Genomic DNA, 23,395 nt, shown 5'->3' with positions numbered 1-23,395 from the left:
GCTGCTCGTTGGGGGCTGGTCTCCTCTCTCGGCTGCCTCGCGACGGGGCGCGGCCGGCAGCCTCCTCCCTGTCCCTGCCCGCCCCGGCGCCTGGGCCCAGTCCCGAGGAGGAGGGAGGAGGAAGCGGCGGCGGCGGCGGCGGGGAAGAGGCTGAGGCGGACGAGGAGGAGACCCGGGGCTCGAGGAAGAGCGGCGGCCTCAGTCTGGGGGACGAAGCCCCCCCCCCCCTCCTTGCGGGCGGCGCCGGCGGCTGAGGTGAGGCGAGGCGAGGCGAGGCGGGAGGGGCTGGCCCGCCACGAGGCCGCCCCCCGGACGGACATCCGCCTGCTGCGGGGGGTGGGGGCGAGGGGCCTGCAGGCCGAGCTCCTTCGGCCGTCCCTAGGAGAGATGCTCGTGGCTTGGGCTGCCTGCCGCGGGGGGGGGGAGGAGGAGGAGGAGCGGCGGCCGCCCTTGTGTCTCGAGAAGAGGCGTTCGCGTCCTCCTCGGCCTGCGCGCCTCTCGCCGCCTGGTCGCTCCTCGGGGGGCTCTCGGGGGCGGCTTTCTCGGGGTCCTCATCGCCTCCATCCATCCCGGCCCGTTGCCTGGCGCTTTGTGAGAATGTTGTACCATCTCGCGGCTAGGAATAATATTATGATATTTCAGCCTCTCTTGCAATATTGGTCGCTACCGCGGCTGCAGATGTTTATAGACCGCTCTTCCGCCGATGTTCCCAAAGCCGTTTGCACAGAGAGAAATAATAAACACACGCACCGTTTTCAAAGAGACGCAAGTTTGGGCGAGGTGTGGAAATGTAATGCATGAATGACTAAACAAGGATGGCTCCCTGTCCCCGAAGGGCTCGCCATCTAAAAAGAAGCACTAAGGCCACAGCCGCTGGAGGGGTGCTGTGCTTGGCTTGGAGAAGGCCAGTTGCTCTCCTCCTGCTAAATATAAGAGAAGCACCACTTTAATAAAAGGTGCCTCTTTGCTCAGTGAGCAGGGGTATATCTTGTATATCTGCCCGTCTGTCTCTGCAAGGTGGCTCCCGGGGTTCCCGTGTACTCTGCATTACTGGTAGGATCCCAGGAGGTCATTATGGTGCAGGTTTCTTTTTCTTATTGCATCCATATCCATTTTGTGGCTATACCCATTGAATATCTGCCTGTCTGTTGTCAGCATTCCCAGGTAGGGTCCTAGGCAGTCACTGTGCCAAGTTTGGTGCCAATAAGTCGGTGTCGACTCTTAGCGACCACATCTCCCCGTTAATGGAAGAAAAGGTGCCTCAGGTCGCACTTTTCTAGTCCCCTCACCTGGTGTGACATTTGCTCCCTAGCCGGGCATGGAAAGCCATTGTGCTTGATTAGAAAACGTTGCTTTTCAAATGTGTTAATACGGAGCATTTTCCTCCTTCAGTTCTAAAAACATGCTTGCTGCTTCCTAGCCCCAAAATCAATTTCATTGATTTAAAGAACAGAGGGCTGTGTTTCCTGTGAATAAGGGCAGAGTCACACCAATTAATGGTCCAGCCTTCCATTGGGATTAATGGACTTCTAGATTTGGCAAGTCCCCATCTTGCCTCTGCCACAAACTCGCTCAGTGGCCTTGGGCAATTCACTCCCTCTCCCCAGTTGCAGTATGGGGGCTAAAATGCAACATGCAGCAGGGGTAGGCAACCTGAGAGACTCCAGCTCCCATCACCTCCAACCACCATTTATTACAGCTGGGGATTATGGGAAGTGTAGTCCAACAGCGGCTGTGGTCCTTCAGGCTGCAATGGCTTTTGCTTGGAGATTCTGGGAGTTGTAGTCAATGACATCTGGGAATCCCTGTTAGAGGGAGCACTGCTTACAGGCTTGTTGTAAGGATTGCATTCAGTTAATTCACGTGAAGTGCTTTGCGTACTCAAAGCACTATGCAGATGCTCAGTTGTTGTTGATAATAAGAATAGTATTTTGGATTGTGGATTTTGATGTTCTAATCAACTGGAGTTGGAGCAGGGAACAGTCTTGCATGCATATATCCTTACCCTGGGAGGATTCTTATGCATGCATATATCCTTACCACGGGGTGACTCTCTTTGAAAAGTGGTGGTATAGCTGTGTGTCTGGTTCAGACATGTAGACTGTTTCCAATGTGGGGGCTGCCTCGGATTTCTCTCCTTGCCATTCCAGATCTTCTCAGCTACATAGAAAACCATGAGTGTCCTTTAGTTCAGAGGCTCAAGGTTCAGGCATCAGAGTTGCTAAGGGACCAATTTCTTCTTTGCAGCCTAATCTGATTGAGCTACAGTCTTCCCAAATCCTGACCGGAGGAGCTTTGAAAGGGATCCAGAGGGAATCCCTGTAAATACCCTGTTGATTTAAGCAGCTTGAAGCCTCTTCCTTGTGCTCTTGTTTGGCTGTAGAGTACTCTCTTCTAAATCAAAGATGCATACCCGTGCGCTCAGCTGCTTTCGGAGTGGACAGGACTGGTACAGTAGAAATTTGGCTTGGATTATACATACAGAAGAATTGAATATTAAAGCTTTTCCTGGATTATGTAGACTGCTGGTGGAGGTTGACGTGTTGAATGCTCTCTGTGCCAAAAAAAACCCCAAACCTCAGAGAGACGTGAAGCTCGCGCGCGACGTGCTCGTGCGCAGAAGGCTCCGTGAAGCCTTTTGCACTGAAGAGGGAGAAGGGGCGGCAGGGAGGTATCCTGCCGCCCCAATTACTACATACAATGCGCGCGCTGGAGGGGGGGAAGCGGTGGGAGGGGTAAGTAAACCCTCCCCCGACAAAGTGCCGGACCGCAGCGCTGCGGTTCCGTGCACACCCCTACAGACTACGTTAACTAACTGTATTTACTTACTTACTACACTTATAATCCACTCTTCTTCCAAAGAGGCCAGGGTGGTGTACATGGTTCTATTTGTCCTCCCAACAACCCTGTGAGGTAGGTTAAGCTGAGAAAGAAGTGGATTGCTGGTCTTGTGGTAGCAAGCATGACTTGTCCCCTTAGCTAAGCAGGGTCTGCCCTGGTTGCATATGAATGGGAGACTGCTTGTGTAAGCACCAGAAGATATTCCCTTCAGGATGGGGCCGCTCTGGTAAAAGCACATGCCTGCTTGGATGCAGAAGGTTCCAAGTTCCCTCCCTGGCAGCATCTCCAAGATAGGGGCCAAGAGAGATGCCAGCATGCAGCCTTGGAGAACCTGCTGCCAGTCTGGGTAGACATTACTGAGCTAGATGGACCAAGGGTCTGACTCAGTATATGGCAGCTGCCTATGTTCCAGATTCACCCAGTGAGTTTTGAAGGGGGATTTGAACTCGTCTCCCTGGTCCTAGTCCAACATTCTAACCACTACATCACACTGATTCTTATAATATTGCCTCAAAAAGAAATGGTTGTTATATATTAAGAGAGTCCATTACATTTTATCCCTGTGCTCCTTACTCCTAATTTATTTCAAGGTTAAACATAAGTATTTAAGGCCTATTTTTAGGTATATAAGTATTAAGCCCTGTGTTTGTTTTAAAGTGCTTTGATTCATTGCGCACTGTGTACAAGTAAAAAATTTCTCTCTTTTGAAGGTTTCGTGATTTAAAAAATGCACTAATCTAAGAGGATTCAAGATTTTGGACTGAAAGTGCCATCATGTCAAAAGAAATGAAAGAGCTTCAGAAACGGTGGCAGTCCGTGATGGAAACCGTTCACAGCAACTCTCATGTGAGATCTGAATTTCATCATAATTCTGTTATGACACTTCCCTTCTGTTTGTGGATGGGCAGAGCCAAAGAAATGAAGATATGCACTGTTCCCTCCAACAGGGATTCCTGGGAGTTGTAGTCAGCAACATCCGGGAATCCCTGTTGGAGGGAACACTGACAATATGGCGCCAATTTAACCTTGTGACAGAGCCCCAAGCTTGCCATTGGCTCTGGGTGAGTGGATAAGTGGCACCATCAGCCCCAGTGACTGTGTGGGCAGGACAGCTCCTTCCCTTGGCATACAAGGGGTGCTGCTTGATGGGCACAGCTGTGTCTGGCTCAGATGGGGGCTAGCCTGGATTTCTCTCCTGGCCGCTCAGCACTGTGACAGATCACCCCATTAGCATTTCTTGGGTAGTTACTTATGAAAGGATTTACCCTTGAGTAAGTGTCTCTCAGCTTGCCTCTTTAAGTAGAGCCCGCTAGCAAAAGCACTGGGAAGGATGACATATCCCAGCATCCTGTGCGTGCCTTCAAAGATCATGCTGGGGCTCCACAAGGCTCGTTACTCTTAAAAGGCCTTCCCTAGAGCTGGGCAGAATGCAGCTCTGCATGGGGGCCAGCACAGTGGGAAATGGCTCTCACACGGAAGGTGTCTTGTCAAAGTGCCCCACTAAAACATAGTGAAGATCACTGCCACAGAGTCCACTGTGATGGGTGGACTCCCACCCAGCTCAGATTGGAACTGGCTGAACTAAAATAATGAATGGAAATGGTTCTAAATACAAGTCCGTTCCAAAGAAGCTGGGTGCTGCCACAGTCCTGGCAATGTTATCACCAAGTTGCTCTCAAACAGTTTTATTGCAAAGTTATTGCTTTTCTGCATCCTATAATCAACCCTGTAATGAGCAGATCTGGAAATTATTTCATTATGTGCAAATGTATTCTTGGGCAGTCTGGATTCTTCTTTAGTCTTTTTTAATGCCTAATGTTGGAGTTTTCTCTCTCAATATCAAATGAACTCTGGAGCTCTCATTAAGAGTCCTTACAATGACCCAGTACAATAGGTCAGAATTGGGGTGCAGCAGGCATTGAAAGGATTCTGTTTGCATTTAGCGATGGAGGACCTTCCCCCCCTTGTTTGACCTGCGTGCCATAGCACTTGTTATGAAATAACTTTGACAGGAACATGGTTTTAGCGTTGTAAATAAATACAATTGCTTCAAAGCCTGTGTGTGGTGTGGTCTGTTCCTTTAGATCTTAATGTAATACTTTTTCTCCATAATTCATGGTTCAGTCTGCAGGTTCTGAGGGCGATCAGTCACACACTTAACAAGATAGCCTTACTGCATTATTGAAACATTCTGTTGTAGAATGACAACCCTGACCTCTGAATTGCTCTTCCTCATTACTTGCTTTCATCTTCAGAAGAAGCCTGCAAACCAAACTACTAGTTTCAACTCCTGTACAGGTGGCCCTCATTATTCACAGGGCTTCCGTTCTCGCCTACAGGCGCGAATACGAAAACGGCGAATAACAAAATCCTACCTCTTTGTAAGGGTTAGGTTCCAGGGGTTAGGTTCCTTCAGCTAAAAAAAGGACCAAGAGAGCCGAAATAAAGCTGGGGGAGCACAGTACCTTGCTCTCCAGCAAGGCCCTCCCAAAACCTGCAGATCCTCCAGTTTTGTGAATTTTTGCCAAAAATCTTGCGGTTGGGGGCTTGAAAAAAGAGCCACGAAATGGCTCCGTGCTGCAAAATGGCAGCTGGAAATGACATTTCCCACCACACAGGTACTGCAGATAGGCGGATTTTGCCTATTTTTAAGACCGTGAATAAATAAACTGGGTCTCTTAGACCCAATTGCAAAGAAACTGGGACTCTTAGACCCAGCTGCAGATATGCGAAGCCATGATCTGCAATACCTCTGATGACAAGGGCCACCATTATTTTGACAGCTGTAATCAGCTTTTTAATGACTACCTTTGCTTGGACACACACATCAAAGGACTATGTCTCTTTTTCAGTTATTTGTAGAAAATGTCAAACTTTTAGCTGTTGGGGAGTAGTAGAGGCAGATATAGGCAGAGTCATCTCCCTACATGAAAATGCCTGCCTTATTGCCACCTGGGGTGGGGGGAGGACAAATGCTCGTGGTGATATTTGACAAGGTCTGTGCCCCTAGAAGCGGAAAAGATGTCAGGGCGAGGCTTCCAGGGTGTTTTTCTGCTTTTATGGCCCTGACCATCAGGCCTGCAGCAGCCCAATTTGCAATGCTGTTTTAAAAGCTTCTACAAGTTTTCCAGACACACATACTATAAAATCTTGTCAATGTTGTCAGAGGAAAGGGACATGAAAATTGGCAAGATTACTCCATGCAGAGGGTGCGACAGTTTGTCCATTGTTACCCTGATCCTCCTGACCCTTTGCGGTGAGCAAAAATGACTACAATTTTACCCTAATGGTTTGGAGGCAGGGATAAAGAAGGGGTGATGGCCCACAAAAAGCGGTTAGGGCAACCAGGCTGTCAGTTGCTTTCCGCCGCCGGGGTGGGGCGTAGGCATTGCTATAGTAACTGTGAGCATTTGTCCCCTGAGATGGTACCAGGGGCCGAAATTTGTGGGTCTGGCTCATGGACTGGTTTATTTTCATCAGGAGACTTAAAATCTGAACGAATTACCTCTTTGCTTTCCCAATTGGTTTCGCAGGTGGTTGCTTTCATGAACTCTCGACTTGGCCAGTACTTAGATGACCACCCTTTCGTTGCCCTCTTGCTGCTGGTCTTCATTGCTGCCTCCGCAATTCCTGTGGCCTGCTTTCTGCTTTTCGTTATTTCCACAACCATAATTGCCTGCATTGGGGTGATAATCATGGAAGGTATTTTATTTAGTGCTGTCATCCAGTTAAAGAAACCTTCACCACTTTTATTTTTTTTAATTAATTGCTTCAATCTGCATTAATTTGTGTACAAAAAAAGCTGTAGCTCTAAAGGAAAAAGCATATTCTCCTCCTTTTTAGAGAATGTGCTTATGTTGTAGCAGGCACCATTTTAAACGAGGTATTACCTGCTCATTCCCACACAGGAGTTATGTTTATCCCCACAACAACCCTGTGAGGTAGGTCAGACTGAGAGAGAAGTGCCTGGCCCAGAGGTACCCAGTGAGTTTCACCATATGAGATGTGGTGCTGATTCTCAGTGTTCCCGCTATGGTGTTCACATGTTTGTGTGCTCACAAGTTTTTTAGTGTCCACTCAGTTAATTTTAGATACCGCTCAGGTTGAATCACGAAGGCCCCACTCTGAAAGCACATGCATGTGAACACTGCCACATGATCCTAATGGCCACCTAATGGCACAGCAGGGAAATGCTTGATTAACAAGCAGAAGTCGGTTGCCGGTTCGAATCCCCGCTGGTACTATATCAGGCAGCAGTGACATAGGAAGATGCTGAGAAGCATCATCTCATACTGCGCTGGAGGAGGCAATGGTCAATCCCTCCTGTATTCTACCAAAGAAAACCACAGGGCTCTGTAGGCACCAAATCAACTTGACAGCACACTTTACATGATTCTAGTTCGGGCGCTAAGCTTGCCCCCATTTTCTGCTTATGTGCAAGTTAGAGCCAAGGTCAGAGGCACCGTCCGTGATCATGCTCTAAGCAGTAGCTGAGCCGGAGGGCTTTTCCTCCTACCTTGTTAAAGAGCTGGGTTCTGCTGCTGGGTAGGAAGGGGCCCTTTGATCCAGCTGCTGCTGAGCACAATCACAGAAGGAACCTCCAGCCCTTCTTTTAACTCACAGATGAGCAGAAGACGGGAACGTGCTCAGCTCCTGGATTAGGGTAGGCTGCATCTCCTACCTTCATTAGGATTGAGTGAACTGCCCTTTTATTTTGAACACTTCATGCAGATAAGTAGAGCATACTGTCTCTTGCTCCTGGCTAGGTTTCCTCATATCAGTGGGAGGCATCATGCTGATCTGTGTGCTCGGTGGGCTGGGCATGCTGTCGCTGGCCATTTCCGGGGTGCTGAGCGTGTGCTACTTATCGGTGTCAGCTGTGCTCAACTACTGGCCCACTACAGAGTAAGTACTAACAGCTACCCCTGTGACAAACTGTGTTTACCTTGAAGTAGCAATTATGATTCCATTTGGACTACATTGTTTTCTCTTGGTTGTCATTCAAATCGGAGCAATTCAAATTACAGAGCTCCCTGGAGTACTTGGATTAAACTGATCTTGTGCCCAGGGCGAGTAAGTGGACTCTTGCAGAATCCTCTCACTGCCACTTGGTACTCCTAGCCTTGCCCATGTTGCCAAGCTTCTCTGGCAGAAAAACAAAATCCTATCAAACTTGGAGTATTGTCCTGCTTTCCCTCCTCATATTTTGTCTTCTCCCATGGGCAGATATAAAGGGAACAGAGCTCCTATCTTGGACTGTTCCCCTCTCCTCCCATCCACAGAGCCAGAAGCAGGGTACTGAAATCAGATCGTGCTGATTCGGCAGGATAGAGCTTCCTTTCCTCTAGCCATGCGTGCCACTTCCCTGGTCATTACGGCAGAACATCACACTTATTCCAGTGGTTTTGAAATTGAAGGCTGTTGAGAGCAGAAACCTACCCGATAACTACCTCTAAAAATAATGCTGCGAAAATTGCATTATTAGTCTTCTCTCAGAGCCAAAATAAGTAGCCATGCTCTACATTTGAAAGACTCTGAGAGGATCTGGGGGTGGGAGCACATAAAGAGAGGCACTGTAATGAGGAATGTTCTGAAAATCCTGGAGAATAGGCAGTCTGACCTATTAGGCTTGGATTTCTGTGAGCCATGCAATGTGGAAGCATCTAACACTTTCACTTTTTCCTTTTTTTGCAGCAGTCTGTCAAAGAAGGAAATCGCAAACGGAAGCAATTTTCTGCCAAGCAGCACTCCTGCTTTAGACCAGCCTGCCACTAATAAGAAGTGTGAATAAATTGGACCGGTGCTTGGCAGGCTTTCCTGAGCAGCACTTACAATTTTACAGTCTTGAGGAAACTGTTACATTCTAGAAATGTTTATCTATCAGAACGGTCAAGGCTTGGTTTAGAGTTTATGGGCGCTAAGACTTCCATTTTTCCCCTTAGAAGGACTGAACCATTGTCAAATGTGTTGTCACGTGAAGTCTGCCAAGCATGGTGAGTAACCCCAGCCCCTAGAGAATGGAATGCCATTCTCTTCCTCCAGGTTTATCTCGGCATTTTTGTGTAGGGACTGAGTAAGGCAGTTCCCGCGATTATCATCCGGGTAGGACAGGTGGCCTCCCCTGGTTTGGGAGACATGCACACTCCCCTTTTATCATCGTGTGCAAGGAAAACAGCCAGGTTGGAGGTGGATTAAGTGATCGCCTTGGAGACAGGAGCTGGTTCAGACAGCACCTTCCTACCCAGCTCTCACACCCAGCACTTTTCCGAGGATCCAGCGTCTCTCTCTCCCAGACGATCACTTCCTCCCCTTCTGACCTTCCTGTTTCCCTCGCACACGGTCACGAAACAGGGGTTTACACAGCTCCTGATAACGGGGTGCAACACTTGTCCCACCCTAATGATAAATCAAGTGAACAGGCCTAGTGAATGTCTGGCTTAACATGGAGGCTTTTCTGCCTGATGGGAGGTAGAACCCAATAGTGCTAATAACACTTCTCTTTTGAATGTGGATAAATACTTTCAAGCCTTAAATGTCTTACAACAACGGTTTTGATTAGACTGAAGTCTGTGCCATGTTAAATACATAGGCAGAAAACCAAGTTCAAGGGGATGTTTCTCTTTCTTATTGTTTTTTTAATAGCTCAAGCGTTTGTGAATGTTTTGTTTTAAATTATTCAGAAATATTTGTGTAGGGATTTTGTTTTTGTCCTTGTCATGGTACCTGGTGCTTGGACGTTTTGCACAATATCTGATAAATAAACATTGTGCCTTATGTTACTTAGCGGCCTTATTCACACAGTCATTTGAATCTTGGTTTAATGTGAGTTGCCAACATTAGTGTGATTGTGTGAGAGCACACACCAAGCTGGTTTATGGCATGGGGTTAATCTAGAGATTATCTGCACATTATCCGGTTTACACAATCATGCTAATGTTGGTAGCCCACATTAAACCTAGATTCAAATGACTGTGTGAACAAAGCCAAAGTTTTGTTTGAGATAGCTATATTTTGAGTCAAGTATTTTCCCCACCTTCTTGAATTTTTTTCTTTTTAACAATATTAAGTTTTTGTAACTGGTGACACTATTGTCAAATCCTTTGTCACTAAACAGCTACTTGTTTATCCAAGTTGTCTCATCTGTCTTTATTTGTTAGGATCTGTTTATGCCATCACTTTGTGTGTTTCAGACAGAAAAATAAATACCAGCCACCTTTTCTAAGCCCATAATTGTATTGTGCAGGTGCCAGCTGATCCTCCAAATTGTTCATCACAACTACAAAGCACAGCACTGTGTGCTGAATCCACACTGGGAATGGGGTTGTGCGGTGAAATATCAAATCACAGTTGCCCTTATTTTTGTTTGTTTAGAGCATGCCTTGATCACTTTCCTTTAGATCTAGGAGCCAGCCCAAATATTTGGGAGCCAGACTTGACAACATTACCAGACTTAGTGATGGACATTGTGGAGGGCAAGGGGACTAAATGGGCTGCTCTTTATCCCCTTTACAAGTAACATACAGAAACAGGGCTGCCTGGAACAAATAGATATTATTAAATAACTTTGCCACCTCTGAACTTCTAGGCTTTAAACATCTAATTAAATTTCACCATTTAGATTTCTAGTAGGGGTGTGCATGGATCAGTTTGCGGTTGAACCAGTCCTCTGCAAACCAGGCCGGTTCAAGCGGTTTGATCGCAAACCGCTTCGGACTGGTTCACGCTGGTTCGTCGGCTTGACTGGCCAAGCCAGTTCGTGGAGTGGCAAATTGGTCCATGCACACCCCTAATTGCTAGACACTGTGGTTTCCTGGCACCTGGGATTTGTCAAGCCCTGGTTTCGAATATTTCTCTCCTTGTTTTGAACCATGAGGATCCACAAGATGGTAAACAACAAAACCAGACAGAGCATGAAAAGGCGCAGCAGCATCCTACAGCATAGTCACTAGTGAGCTGGATGGACCTATGTCAGACTGGACAAAAGGCAGCCCCGTGGGTTCTTCTGTCTTTTTTTTTTTTCCCTTCATTAATCTCAAGAAGATGCAATAAATGCAACCCAAAAAAGCTGCCTGAGGGAACCGGAGAAATGAGTCGAAGAGTATAAAACCACCCTGAGCCATTTTGGAAGGGCAGTATATAAATCCAAGGAAGAAAGTGGAAATACTTGCAAATTGCTTTTGCTTCCTAAGTCATGGGCCTAAATTAACTGGGATGGAAGGAATGTTGAAGTGAGTTCTGTGTTTGGGAAGGGGGGAGTCTTTTATTCTTTCTGGATTATCCTTTCTAGAACATGGGAAGTATTTGGTGCTTTTTGGGTGGAGTCGCAAACACCACTGATTGCAATGACAAAATGTGACAGGGTATTAGGAAACTAGTTTCTGGCTGGCAAGAAATAGGAAATAAAAGTACATGACTGTTTCTTGCGGTTGTTATGAAAGTGGCAGCCACACTACAGAAATGCCACTTCTGTCTTCACAAGGGCTAAGAAGTAGAGCTGTGGACTGAACGGTTGGTGATATTCCGATCCTGCTTTTCAGCCCAGCTTGGCTACCAAGGGAGCTTAGGTGTTGATAAAGTCCAGGATTCCAGGACCTTCCCTGCAGAAATGGGGAGCAAAAGAAGCTGCAGGTTCATCTCCGGGGTGGCCCTTGTTTTAATTAGCCAGTCATCAGACTTCTAATCAATCATTGCCCATTTGATTTAATGGGCAAACATAGGTGCATTGCCAAAACCTTAATATAGGTTCTATTTTGGAAATAGTAAAGGAAGGACATTGTTTCCCTAAAGCAAGAGAGAGCTCACAGTTCAATGAATAAAAACAGCCATGCCCCATTAATCATGAAGAAAACCATATTCCTTGTTTTCCTCACAATCTGTAAGAAGGAATAGTCACTGTTAAATGAGAGTTAAAATGGCTTCCCCAAAACCAGCACTTCTGGGTGTGTGTATTGGTCATGTTTTTATCCTGCTCTTCTTCTAAGGAGCTCAGAGTTTTTGTCAACTACCCTGTGAGGGAGACCAGACAGAGGACGTGATCTGCCCAAGAACACCTAGAGAATTCTAGAACTGAACAGGGATTTGAAGTTGGGTTTCCAGCATCCACCCAACACTTGGCCATGGTGTCACCTTGGCTCTTATCCATCAGTATTTCAAAAGAGCCAGAATTAAGGCTGAAATTCTGTGCACACTTCCTGTAACACAGGAGTAAAACCACCAAATACAGTGGGATCATCTTCCACGTAATAAGTATGCAGTGGATCGTGCTGCATAAGATCTGTTAACGCTGGATGGGTTCATGCATAAAGTGCAGCCTACTTGTAAAGTCGGTCAATGACTTTTCTGTGATTGTCTGAACCCACTTCCAGGCAGGGAATTTAGGTTGACTTTGTGCCTTGAACCGAGCTGTGTGAACAGGATTTGTAGTTGGTTTGCCAAACCAAGTGCTGTATTTTATATCTGAACCTGCCCTCTACATGAACCCCGGGTTCATTCCAGGAGCACCTGGCCCTTTTGCCATTGGGGCCAGTGGCTGCAAGATGGCATAACAAGGCCAATCTGGATAGCATCCAGGGACTTGCTGGGAGGAGGCCCAGCCAGAGGACATATCTCTGGCTCAACTCAAACACTTTCAGCAAACCGAGAGATGTGATCACCTGCAGTGCAACTTCAGACTTCCTCCATATCTCAGGCTGGAGAACCTCAAGTTCTGCACCAGCTGTGAACGCGCTCACAGAATTGAAGACCAAGCAATGTCAGGTTCAGTCAGTCACAGATCTTTGAGAGCCATCATGGTTTCTCCCGGGAGGCTTTCCAGTTACCCACTCAACAGCAGTACAATGCTTCAGCATTGGGCAGAGTGCATTGAAACTGTAAATAGAGGCTGTTGCACAAAGCCACCAGCAAGGGGAGCAGTCTTGCAAAAACTCCACCAAGGGAAAACACAGCTGTGTATTTGTGCCACACATGCAAGGTTATAAGACTGCAACGTGGCAATAAAATCTGCAAGAAGGCATTGGAAATGTGAACGGCACCATGCTGTCAGCGCAGGGACTGCGATGTCAAAACACTGACAGTTTGGAAGCAGAGGTGCTCTTACCCTTGGACTTCGGGGCTGAAGTCCAGGGCCTCCACAGCCCCTGGGGCCCCAAAATCTTCTTTAGTCTGTCCTGGATGGTGTGGTCACCCGGTGGAGCATGGTGATGCTTAATTTGCAGGGAAGGGGAGGGCCTCCAAAGGCCTTTCAGTCCAAGCTCCAAAACCACCTAGGTGCACCTCTGTTTGGAAGCACACTTAATCGACAAGTAGCGACACTGTTCTAGTCTCCAATCTGGGAAGTGCCCAGGAGGGCGAATGACATGCTACCTTTAGAGGCACACTGAGAGGCAGAGGTGTCTTTGAGGGCCTTTTCCAGTTATGGGAAATCAACCTGTCTCCACAGCAGACCAGTCTGAATTCGGGGTGGGAGTTGTGAGGGCAGCCACCCAGGACCCTGCATCTAGGGTGGCCCTGTGCTGCAGGACAGAAAGAGAGACTCTTCTTGTTCTGGCAGGGCAAGAACTATATTGCTGGGGGAGGGGCCATTAGACACAGCCCTCTCCGTGGCCTTGCTGCAGGGAGGGTTGCCGTATTCTGTGATCTAAGAGGATGCTTAGGCCACAGGCCCAGGGGGGCTTCTGTGGCAGCCAAGTAATCGCCATGGCTCTCACTCAGGCAGGAACTCCAGGAGGGCAGGAAGGTACCTTATCCTGAGTCATTGGGGGCCCATGCTCCATGGGCAGCCAACCCCTGGTGACACATAGGAACATAGGAAGCTGCCATATACTGAGTCAGACCATAGGTCCATCTAGCTCAGTATCGGTCTCAGCCCTGTCTTTGAGATGCTGCCAGGGGCGAGAACTGGGAACCTTCTGCTCTTCCCAGAGCGGCCCCATTCCTGAGGGGGAATCTCTTCCAGGGCTCACACTTCTAGTCTCCCATTCATATGCAACCAGGGTGGACCCTGCTCAGCTAAGGGGACAAGTCGTGCATTGCTACCACAAGACCATCCCTGACTAATAAAAATTATCTTATGCCCAGTATGAGAAGCTGGCAAACTGATGTGACTGGGGGGATTCAGCTCCAAGAAGTGACCTGGAAGCTGGAGTCTCATCCCAATGTGCAGAAGGCTGTCTTGGGCGGGGGAGGCCTGCCTGCAGGGGCGCTCTTCCCCTCCCCGCCGGACTTTGAGGCCGAAGTCCAGGGCCTCCCAATCCTCTTTAGTCTCTCCAGGGTGGTGTGGTCACCCGGCCGAGCACGAGGATGCTTAATTTGCAGGGGAGGGGAGGGCCTCCAAAGGCCTCGAGGTCCAGGCTCCCAAACGACCGAGGTGCCCCTCTGCCTGGCTGCCCTGTGACTTCCCCTTCTGAGTTCTCCCACCACTCAAGCAAAGATCGAGAGCTCCGAGACAGCCCAAGCTGCCTGCTGCGTCCCCAGCTGCCAGGCTGCACAGATGTCACTCCGAGCCTGCAAAGATGCGCTCCTGGCTTCTTTATGCGCTGGTGTTTGCTTTGTCCTCAGGGTGGTACAGAGAGCAGGCAAATTCAGAGGGTTTTTGCTGGCTCCCCCCCCCCCCCGCAACAGCTGCTTTATCACACAGCAGCAGAGAAACAGCCTCGCCAAGCCATCCTTGGAGAACAGCAGCCTCGCGGGGTCTTCTTCCAGCAGCATCCCTCCTGCCAGACCTCCTCCGCGTGTTCCAACCACTGAGGGGACCTGGCGACTGCTGAAAGATGGATTTTCAGGTGAATCACACCCTTAGTCTGAATGAATGCACCCCGAATGTGTCTAAGACGGGGCAAAACTTTTCCCACAAGGGTAAGTACTGTAAATGGGGAGGCACAGAATTATTGGGGGGGGGGTTGGGGGGTGGAAGTGAAGTGGGGCTTGCTCACAGCTGCAGGCATCAGGGAGAGAATTCTTGCCACTACATGGCCTAATACGCCGGGCAAAACTCCAGGCATGCTTACCTGCAGCGAAGATATTCAGAGATCTCTTTATTCTGAATCGTTCATTATTCTGTGCATGGCAGCTTTTCTTGTTATACAGAGTTCATATTATCAAGAGTGGCTGCAGAGGGGGGGCGGGGCAAGGGCCTCTTCAGAGAAGTAGTTGCTTGGAAGGGAGGAGAGCTGGTCTGGTGGTAGCCAGCATGACTTGTCCCCTTAACTAAGCAGGGTCTGCCCTGGTTTGTATTTGAATGGGAGACTAGAAGTGTGAGCACTAAGAGATTCCCCTCAGAGGATGGAGCCACTCTGGGAAAAGCATCTAGATTCCAAGTTCCCTCCCTGGCAGCATCTCCAAGGTAGGGCTGAGAGGGATTCCTGCCTGCAGCCTTGGAGAAGCCGCTGCCAGTCTGGGTAGACAATACTGAGTTAGATGGACCAAGGGTCAGACTCAGTATATGGCAGCTTCCTATGTTCCTACCTGTCCCACATGTCAGAAATCTAATACAGGGGAGAGAGCTCGCCCACCTAGAGATGCACTTTCCCCCTTCTGTGCCCTCGCCTCAGTTTTGTTCTAGTGCCGTCAGTGGTTATAATCAGAGAACAAAGTCTTTCAACTGTAGATAAATATCATATCATAACCCCCAAGGATTTTGTGCGGGGTGTGTGTGTGTGTGTGTGTGTGTGTGAGAGAGAGAGAGAGAGACAGAGAGACAGAGAGAGAGACAGAGAGAGAGAGAGGTTTTCACAGTCTGCTGTATCAAAAAGAGTCAAGGAGGGTTGCACACAGAAGCAGACCTTCAAGCTAATATGAACATTTCTGCAGCAAAATGATGTGTGCACATGTGGAGATTTCAACAAGTACTTTGAGCCTGCGGGTATTCCACAGAGTCTCCCCCAATAAATACCTGTTTAGAGGCTTCTGCATGCATGCCAGTACAGAAATGCCACGGTTTACCTTTATGTAATGAACACACACACTGTGCTCTTTCCTGAGAAAGGTCTCAGCAGGTAGGAGGCAAGGGTAATGTTCTGAGCATCTCCTCTCCCCGCCGGAGCCTTTTCCACAGAGTTGACCTGATGCAGTGATGGTTCAAGCAACCTCCTATCAGCACAAAAGGGAAAGCGCAGAAATCCTTAGGACTGTGGCAAGGTACTTCTCCCGAGCTCTGTGCAAACCGGTGTGGTGGATAACCTGCATCTCAGATACACAAAAAGAAATTATTTTTTCTTCTACCTGTAGAAGAGGTAGGTGGTATTGGCAGTGGCTGACATCCAGACTAAATTACTCATAGGAACAATGGAAGCTGCCTTCTGAGTCAGACCATTGGTCCACCTAGCTCAGTATTGCCCGCACTGACTGGCAGCAGCTTTCCAAGATTTCAGGTTTATTTACCAGCCCTGGCAGCAATAGGCTGCCAGGGCTGGGAAATAAACCTTTCTCCTGAAATCTTGAAGAGTTGCCGCCAGCTGTGGCACAGCGGGGAATTGCTTGACTAACAAGCAGAAGGTTGCCGGTTAAAATCCCCGCTGGTATGTCTCCCAGACTTTGGGAAACACCTATATCAGGCAGCAGCGATCTAGGAAGATGCTGAAAGGCATCATCTCCTACTGCGCAGGAGGAGGCAATCATCAATCCCTCCTGTATTCTACCAAAGACAACCACAGGGCTCTGTGGGCGCCAGGAGTTGAAATCGACTCAACAGCACACTTTAACTTTTTTATTGCTGCCAGGGACTGAATCTTCTGCATACAAAGCAGATGGTCTGCTACTGAGCTATGACCCCCATCCCCTACTCACAAGTAGTTCAATTGGTCCTATTAATTCCAATGGGCTTGTTCATGAATAATTTAGTCTAGATGCCAGCCTCTACTAATATCACCTACACAGTGAATAGAAGACCATATGTCTGATATATAAAGTATCCACTGTACCTATTTGCACAGTGCCTAACTTTTCCTATTCATTTCAATGGGACTAAAGGTAAAGTAATCGAATAAATAGAAATTGAATGAATGAATGAATAAATAAATAAATAAATAAAGTGTGCCGTCAAGTCGATTTTGACTCCTGGCGCCCACAGAGCCCTGTGGTTGTCTTTGGTAGAATACAGGAGGGGTTGACCATTGCCTCCTTCCGCACAGTGTGAGATTATGCCTTTCAGCATCTTCCTATATTGCTGCTGCCCGAGATAGTACCAGTGGGGATTTGAACTCATTCATTCACTACCGAAAGATCAGCTCTCCAACCCAGGAGCAAATTTCAACTCAAATCTTTATTACAGTCAACGAGCAGCTTCATATAGTGAATATGATTCAAGTTATCTTAGAGAGCGCCTTCTTCTGCATGATCCCCACTGCACGTTTAGGTCATCTGAGGAGGTCGGTCTCCAGTTGCCACCAGTTCATCTGGTGGCCGACTCAGAGGTGGGCCTTTTCTGTAGCTGCTCCTGGGCTGTGGAAGGCACTCCCTGCCAGAATCCGTAATTCGAGTTCGTTACTGGCCTTCAGGAGAGCCCTTAAGACCTGTCTGTTTGACCTGGCCTTCCAAGGTTTTTAAATTGTTGCAAACTGTTTTAATTGTTGTAAATATTCAGCCTGATTCTCCAGGTATTTTTAAACTATTTACATGTTTTAACTGTTAATTAGTTTTGATTTTAATGATTAATTGATTTTAATTTTTTTAATTTTGATGTAAACCACCCTGAGCCAATTTTTGGAAGGGCAGTATATAAACCGAATGAATGAATGATCACACTATAATCACAGCAACAATCGTAGCAGTGATGACAACAAAGCAAGAGTTCACCCCAGTAGTAGTAGTAGTAGTAGTAGTAGTAGCAGCAGCAGCAGCAGCAGCAGCAGCAGCAGCAGCAAACTCTGTGGACCCAGCCTTCCAGGCTAGCCTGCCTTTGCTCTTTCCCGACAGGTGAGCTGAGTCCAGGGAGCGACTCCGCCTTCATCATGCCAGCCCTCTTCGGCATCATTTGCCTGCTGGGCATCCTTGGCAACAGCCTGGTGATCTGCACGGTCCTCAAGAAGTCCAACTCCAGCAGCTGCGTCCCTGACATCTTCATCATCAACCTTTCCATGGTGGACTTGCTCTTCCTCCTGGGCATGCCCTTCCTCATCCATCAGCTTCTGGGCAACGGCGCCTGGCACTTCGGAGAAACCATGTGCACCATCATCACCGCCCTGGATGCCAACAGCCAGTTCACCAGCACCTACATCCTCACCGCCATGTCCATCGACCGCTACCTGGCCACGGTGTACCCGTTCAGCTCCACTCGCTTCCGGAAGCCGCCCGTCGCCATCTTGGCCATTTGTGTGCTCTGGGCTCTCTCCTTCCTTAGCATCACACCGGTGTGGATGTACACACAGCTCATCCCCCTGCCCGGAGGGCTTCTAGGCTGCGGGATCCGCCTGCCTGATCCTGAGCGGGACATCTACTGGTACACCCTCTACCAGTTCTTCCTGGGTTTTGCCATCCCCTTTGCCCTCATCACAGTGGCCTACAGGAGAATCCTGCTGAGGATGGCCAGGTCGTCACAGGCACTGGCCAGTCAGAGAAGCACCAGGGTCCGGACTAAGAAGGTGACCCGCATCGCCATCGCCATCTGCCTGGCCTTTTTTGTGTGCTGGGCCCCCTTCCACGTGCTGCAGCTGGTCCAACTGGCCATGCACCAGCCAAGCTTACCTTTCTACTATGCCTACAAAGTGGCGATCAGTCTGGGCTACGCCAACAGCTGCCTGAACCCTTTCATTTACATCTTGCTTGGGCAGAACATCCGCAAGAGGATCATCGTCTCCGTCCGGCCTGCCACGGCAGGAGAGGACCCCTCCCACAACCGGCTCAAAAGCACACGCGGGGAACCCAGCGAATCGGGGCAACCACTTTTGCACTTGGTCTCTGTCTCCGCTAAGTAGAAATGGGGAAGAGGTCCTCGGGGAAGAACGTCGCTCAGTGGGAGAGTGTCTGCTTGGCATGCAGAAGGTCCCAGCTTCAATCCCTGGCAGCATCTCCAGGTAGGGTGGAAATCCTGAAGCGAGACCTGCCTGTCAGTGGAGACAATGCAAAGTGGTCTGACTCCATATCAAGCAGCTTCTTATGTAAACCTATGACTTTTATAGGTTTATAAAACTTGCTGTTGCTGGTCCAGTTTGCCACAGGGAATCAGTCTCCATCTAGTGGTGGTGATTGATTGATAGATTGATTGATGATCCTCCTATGCCATCTCTGCCTTCCCAAAGCACTTGGCTTGAGTGCTGTGAACTGTGTTCTTTGGAAGGTGACCTGACCACTTGAGCTCTCATAGCAGGAATTTGAGCAAAAATTATGAGCAGGCAGGAGTAAGAAAACAGCCGAGGAGTCCAAAGGGGACACAGACAGTCTCTGCACACAAGAGTGGACAAATTTAAGGCTTGCAAGACTGGAATATCAGCCAGTGCTGACTGCAACATCGTGTCTCAGAGGTTTGGACAGGCATTTAAAAATTAAGGACCAGGGTGTCCAAGACTTTGTTTTCAGGCCGAGAATTGAACTCCCAATCCTTGCACACACAAACCCACTCCAGATTTTCTAGCAAGCTTTCATCATTTCAGCAGCCTTGCTAGGAGAGGAGCACTTTTGTTGGGACTTAGGGAGGTAGAAGACCTTGTGGATTTCCTGCAAATCACCCAGAAATTGACCAGTAAATCCTGGTCTATATTCTGCCCCATCCTGGTCTATCGCTGTGGCAGAATAAAAAGGGATTAGAAATATATCTGACAACATGGTTATGCTTGCATGTGCTGGACTGATACTTGTGATGCACGTTGTTAAAAAAGGGACACAAAGCTAAAATGCATATGTTCCAACGTTCTCTTCATTTTTGCCAGGGTCAGCCCCTTGTTTTCTTGGAGCTGGGGGTCTGGGCTGGGGTGTGTTCATTCTCCTCCTCCTCTCACAGCATCTCCTTTGGGTTCGTGTCTAGCTGGGACCACCTAGCAGACAGATCAGGTCCACCTACCCCTCTTTCCCCTTTGCACACAACGGGAGGAAGGAGTGTACTTCCTAGCCTGGCTTAAAACAAATCAGGGCATTTTCCACACAGGGCTTTTAGCTCTCATCTCCTCTGGAATGGAGGGTATGCATTCACATATCGTCCAAATTTACCCCCAAACTCCCACGAGCTATTGTGGAGCACTTCATACACAATTCAGAGTTTTTATTGCACATTAAAGTGTAGCCCAATTTATATCTGGGGTTTAAAAAATCCACTTTTTGCATTGGTTTGGGGGGGCAACTTTGTAGTAAAGCATCACAGTAAACTTGTGGTAAAACCTGCTGTGTGAAAAATGCCCAGGATTTGTCATGACCGCTGGACCAGGTAATCCTGCTTTATTCTACTCAAAGTTTCCAAATAAACTTGAATCTCCGAAGGACAGCTGAACTGGACCAATAGCTTTTACAAGTCTGGGAGGTTCTCCATGCACAGAAATGGAGATTTTGAACAAAATTGGCTAGACAGCCTAATATAAAGAAAACCAAATTTTTTTGGAAGTGGGCTGTTAATCACTTCTTTGGAGAATCCTGCTCCTTCTTGGGGCTGTCCTCATGATCAGAACTAGGGTAGCAGCTTGGGAGCTGTGTGCGCACCTGTTATTTGATCGTGTGTTAGATCAAAGCAAGGACGAAGGCAGGGAGCTTGCTCCTCTGTCCAACCCCAGCTGGGTAGGACAAGCACACCCGACCAAAACTCTGCCCCCAGCTTTGAAACAAGCTGGGGCCTGACAGTCAAGGAAGGCCCCCCGCCTTCGTCCTTGCTTTGCTCTAGCGTACAGTCGAATATCAGGAGTTCACACAGTTCCTACCCTACTAGCAATTGTGAGATCAGGCCAATTATTTCACTCCATCGTGGTGGGTGCATATCTTTCTGTTGCCTGGTATATCCTTCCCAGGGGCGTATCTAGGGGCAGGGCAGGCAGGGCACGTGCCCCGGGTGCCACTTGAAGGGGGGCGCCATTTTGTAAAATTAATTTTTTAAAAAAATGGCTGCCAAAAACAAAATGGCCACTGTGCATGCTCAAATGGCCTCTGTGAGGCTCTAGGTCATGCCAGGCTTTGCAGAGGCCATTTGAGCATGCGCGGTGGCCATTTTGTTTTCAGTGGCCTTTAAAAAAAAAGATTATTTTTAAAAACGGCCACTGCACATGCTCAAATGCTCCCTGCAAGGCCCTAGAGGCCAGCGGGGTGAGGGGGAATCTTTGCAAAAAAAAACCCAGCCTTTAGGAAGCCCCCCCAAGGGGCTACGGGTAAAAATAATAATAATAAAAATATAATATAAGACACTGTACACATTCAGATTGGCACTATGTACAGAGAATCAGGGCTTGTGAATACTGAGCTGACGCTTAAGAGCTAGGATTGTATTCATTTGCTCTTACTTTGCTTCTTGTGATAAGTGAGTTAAATGTGATGTCTTGCTAATATGGCTATTAATGGTGAGTTTGTCTTTGAATCAGTGAAACCCTTAATATTAAGGCCCACTGGGAGTTTCTTGCTCTCTTTCTCTCATTTTAACTGTCTTTCTGAAAGACTAGAATATATTCCAAGCAGTGACACAGTTTACTCTGCATATCCTTTAATTATTTACAGAGTATCTGGGAAAAGTCAAATTCTCCATTGATTTTTAAAACTTATGTAATGGTGATGCTACAATGCATAGTAGAGAATTAGACAGGCACTTCTGTTTAGTTTTCCAAGTACATCTCCACATAGTATTTGGGTATTTCATGAGCCCCAACATACTGAAATTTGTAGTTTTCCAGCATTTTTTGGGATGGCTAAGTCCACTGCTAAATAGTTTTTGAAATATTAAAAGATTAACAAGCTTGACTTGTATTTTTCAGCTGATATTATGGTAAAGTTATCTGAAAGATGGGTGTCAGATGCTTGGACAGGGGGTGCAATTTCAGTGTTTGCCCTAGGCGCTATTCCCTAGATACGCCTCTGACCCTTCCATTGCCTGGAATAACTTCCTTATGGGGCAAGGCTACAGCATTGGGGGCTCTTTACCTTGGAAAAGAGGTGACTATGGGGAGACGTGATTGAGGTGTATAAAATTATACATGGAATAGAGAGAGTGGACAGAGAGACATTCTTCTCCCTCTCCCACAACACTAGAACCAGGGGTCACCCCATGAAACAGAAGGTCGGGAAACTGAGGACCGACAAGAGGAAGTGCTTTTTCACACAGCGCATAATTAATCTATGGAATTCTCTGCCAGGGGATGTGGTGATGGCCACCAGCTTGGATGGCTTTGAAAGGGGCTTAGAGGAATTCATGGAGGACAGGTCTCTCAATGGCTACTAGTCTGGTGGCTGTGGGCCACCTCCAGCCTCAGAGGCAAGATGCCTCTGAATCCCAGCTGCAGGGGAGCCACAGCAAGAGAGAGGGCATGCACATACCTCTTGCCTGTGGGCTTCCCAGAGGCATCTGGTGGGCCATTGTGTGGAACAGATGCTGGACTGGATGGGCCTTGGGCCTCATCCAGCAGGGCTGTTCTTATGTTTTTATTGATGTCTTGATGCTCTACATTATATATTGTAAGGTGTTCTTGAAATTATTAAATAAAAATTATGTGTTTTGTTTTTTAAAGAAATAGACTATAAGGAAACAGATTTTAGACCAATCACAGCAAGCTATGAGCTTGTCCTGACACTGTGAAACAAATCACACATCCTTTCAACCTTTCCTAGTTTATTGAATGCACAGGATATGAAACCCTTTAATCTTCATGGCATCTTCCATGCTGGAAGTTCATTTTATTGCTCTGAGAGTTTGAAATGTCAGTTCCACTCAAAGAAAATGGGGGACTCACAATTATGGGAGACTCACCATGATAATTCTGAGGTGAAACACAGCGTGCTTTAAGCTCCCCACATGAGATTAACTTAGAGCATCAAATATATTTGTCACCTTTCCCTCTCTCAAAGCCACAGCAAGGAATACAAAAGTAACAAACACGTATGATGGCTTCAGTGTAATAAGAGCCTCTGCACAGCATAGAAGAAGCTGTCAAATAACTCTGGGGACTGGAAGCAGGCGTTACAACAAGCCCATTGGTGTTCCGGTGTTGCTTTCATGACTGGCATCCATCCCTCTATAGCAGGGTTTCTTAACCTTGGGCCCCCAGATGTTGATGGACTACAACTCCCATCATCCACAGCCACAATGGGCATGGCTGGGGATGATGGGAGTTGTAGTCCATCAACATCTGGGGGCCCAAGGTTAAGAAACCCTGCTCTATAGCATGCTGGCATTGTGTCTCTATAGTTCTCCCAGCCCAAGATGTGGAGGGAACCCCAAGTGGGTGCTCAAAGCTCGGAAGGGTCATTTTTTTCTAAATGTTTTTGTGGTTGCAGCCTATGGCAATTCTCTACAGACACTCTCGGTAAATGCCCACCCTCTGCTTTTTCTCTGAATGCCGTTGAAAACTGAATGAAAACATTATGGCTGTCATTCCTCTGCCTATACAAGCTACAATGGACGATGGTGCTCGGGGTATTTCAGTCAGCAGGATGCCCAGCC

At 47.8% G+C, this 23,395-nt stretch overlaps 4 protein-coding genes across 5 annotated transcripts in view; 2 read left to right on the top strand and 2 right to left on the bottom strand.

Annotated features, from left to right (window-relative positions):
- Nucleotides 1-6,474, bottom strand: part of DNAH3 (dynein axonemal heavy chain 3) — a 112,607-nt gene extending 106,133 nt beyond the window's left edge. Inside the window, exon 1 of the mRNA XM_053276363.1 lies at nucleotides 6,347-6,474. The gene's annotated coding sequence lies outside the window, so the exon portion shown is untranslated. The remainder of the gene's footprint in view (nucleotides 1-6,346) is intronic.
- LDAF1 (lipid droplet assembly factor 1) lies at nucleotides 114-9,971 on the top strand. The gene is made up of 5 exons (XM_053276402.1): nucleotides 114-255; nucleotides 3,552-3,687; nucleotides 6,375-6,543; nucleotides 7,608-7,746; nucleotides 8,536-9,971. The coding sequence occupies exons 2-5, from the start codon at nucleotides 3,616-3,618 to the stop codon at nucleotides 8,630-8,632; spliced, it is 477 nt and encodes a 158-aa protein (XP_053132377.1). The 5' UTR covers nucleotides 114-255; nucleotides 3,552-3,615; the 3' UTR covers nucleotides 8,633-9,971.
- Nucleotides 9,972-14,208: 4,237 nt separating this feature from the next.
- LOC128336540 (melanin-concentrating hormone receptor 1-like) lies at nucleotides 14,209-21,695 on the top strand. 2 transcript variants are annotated; one of them, XM_053276389.1, is made up of 2 exons: nucleotides 14,209-14,621; nucleotides 17,752-21,695. In XM_053276389.1, the coding sequence occupies exons 1-2, from the start codon at nucleotides 14,330-14,332 to the stop codon at nucleotides 18,747-18,749; spliced, it is 1,290 nt and encodes a 429-aa protein (XP_053132364.1). In that variant the 5' UTR covers nucleotides 14,209-14,329; the 3' UTR covers nucleotides 18,750-21,695. The 2 variants fall into 2 exon arrangements, with proteins under 2 accessions (XP_053132364.1, XP_053132365.1); XM_053276390.1 differs by having other exon boundaries at nucleotides 14,489-14,694.
- LOC128336545 (uncharacterized) overlaps nucleotides 15,764-23,395 on the bottom strand; it is a 26,333-nt gene continuing 18,701 nt past the window's right edge. The window contains exon 5 of the mRNA XM_053276401.1: nucleotides 15,764-16,023. Within this exon, the coding sequence (XP_053132376.1) occupies nucleotides 15,827-16,023 (197 nt within the window). The 3' untranslated portion in view covers nucleotides 15,764-15,826. The remainder of the gene's footprint in view (nucleotides 16,024-23,395) is intronic.

Source organism: Hemicordylus capensis, chromosome 13, assembly GCF_027244095.1.
Source record: "Hemicordylus capensis ecotype Gifberg chromosome 13, rHemCap1.1.pri, whole genome shotgun sequence".
NCBI lineage: Eukaryota > Metazoa > Chordata > Lepidosauria > Squamata > Cordylidae > Hemicordylus > Hemicordylus capensis.
This window is presented reverse-complemented; position numbering and strand designations above follow the sequence as displayed.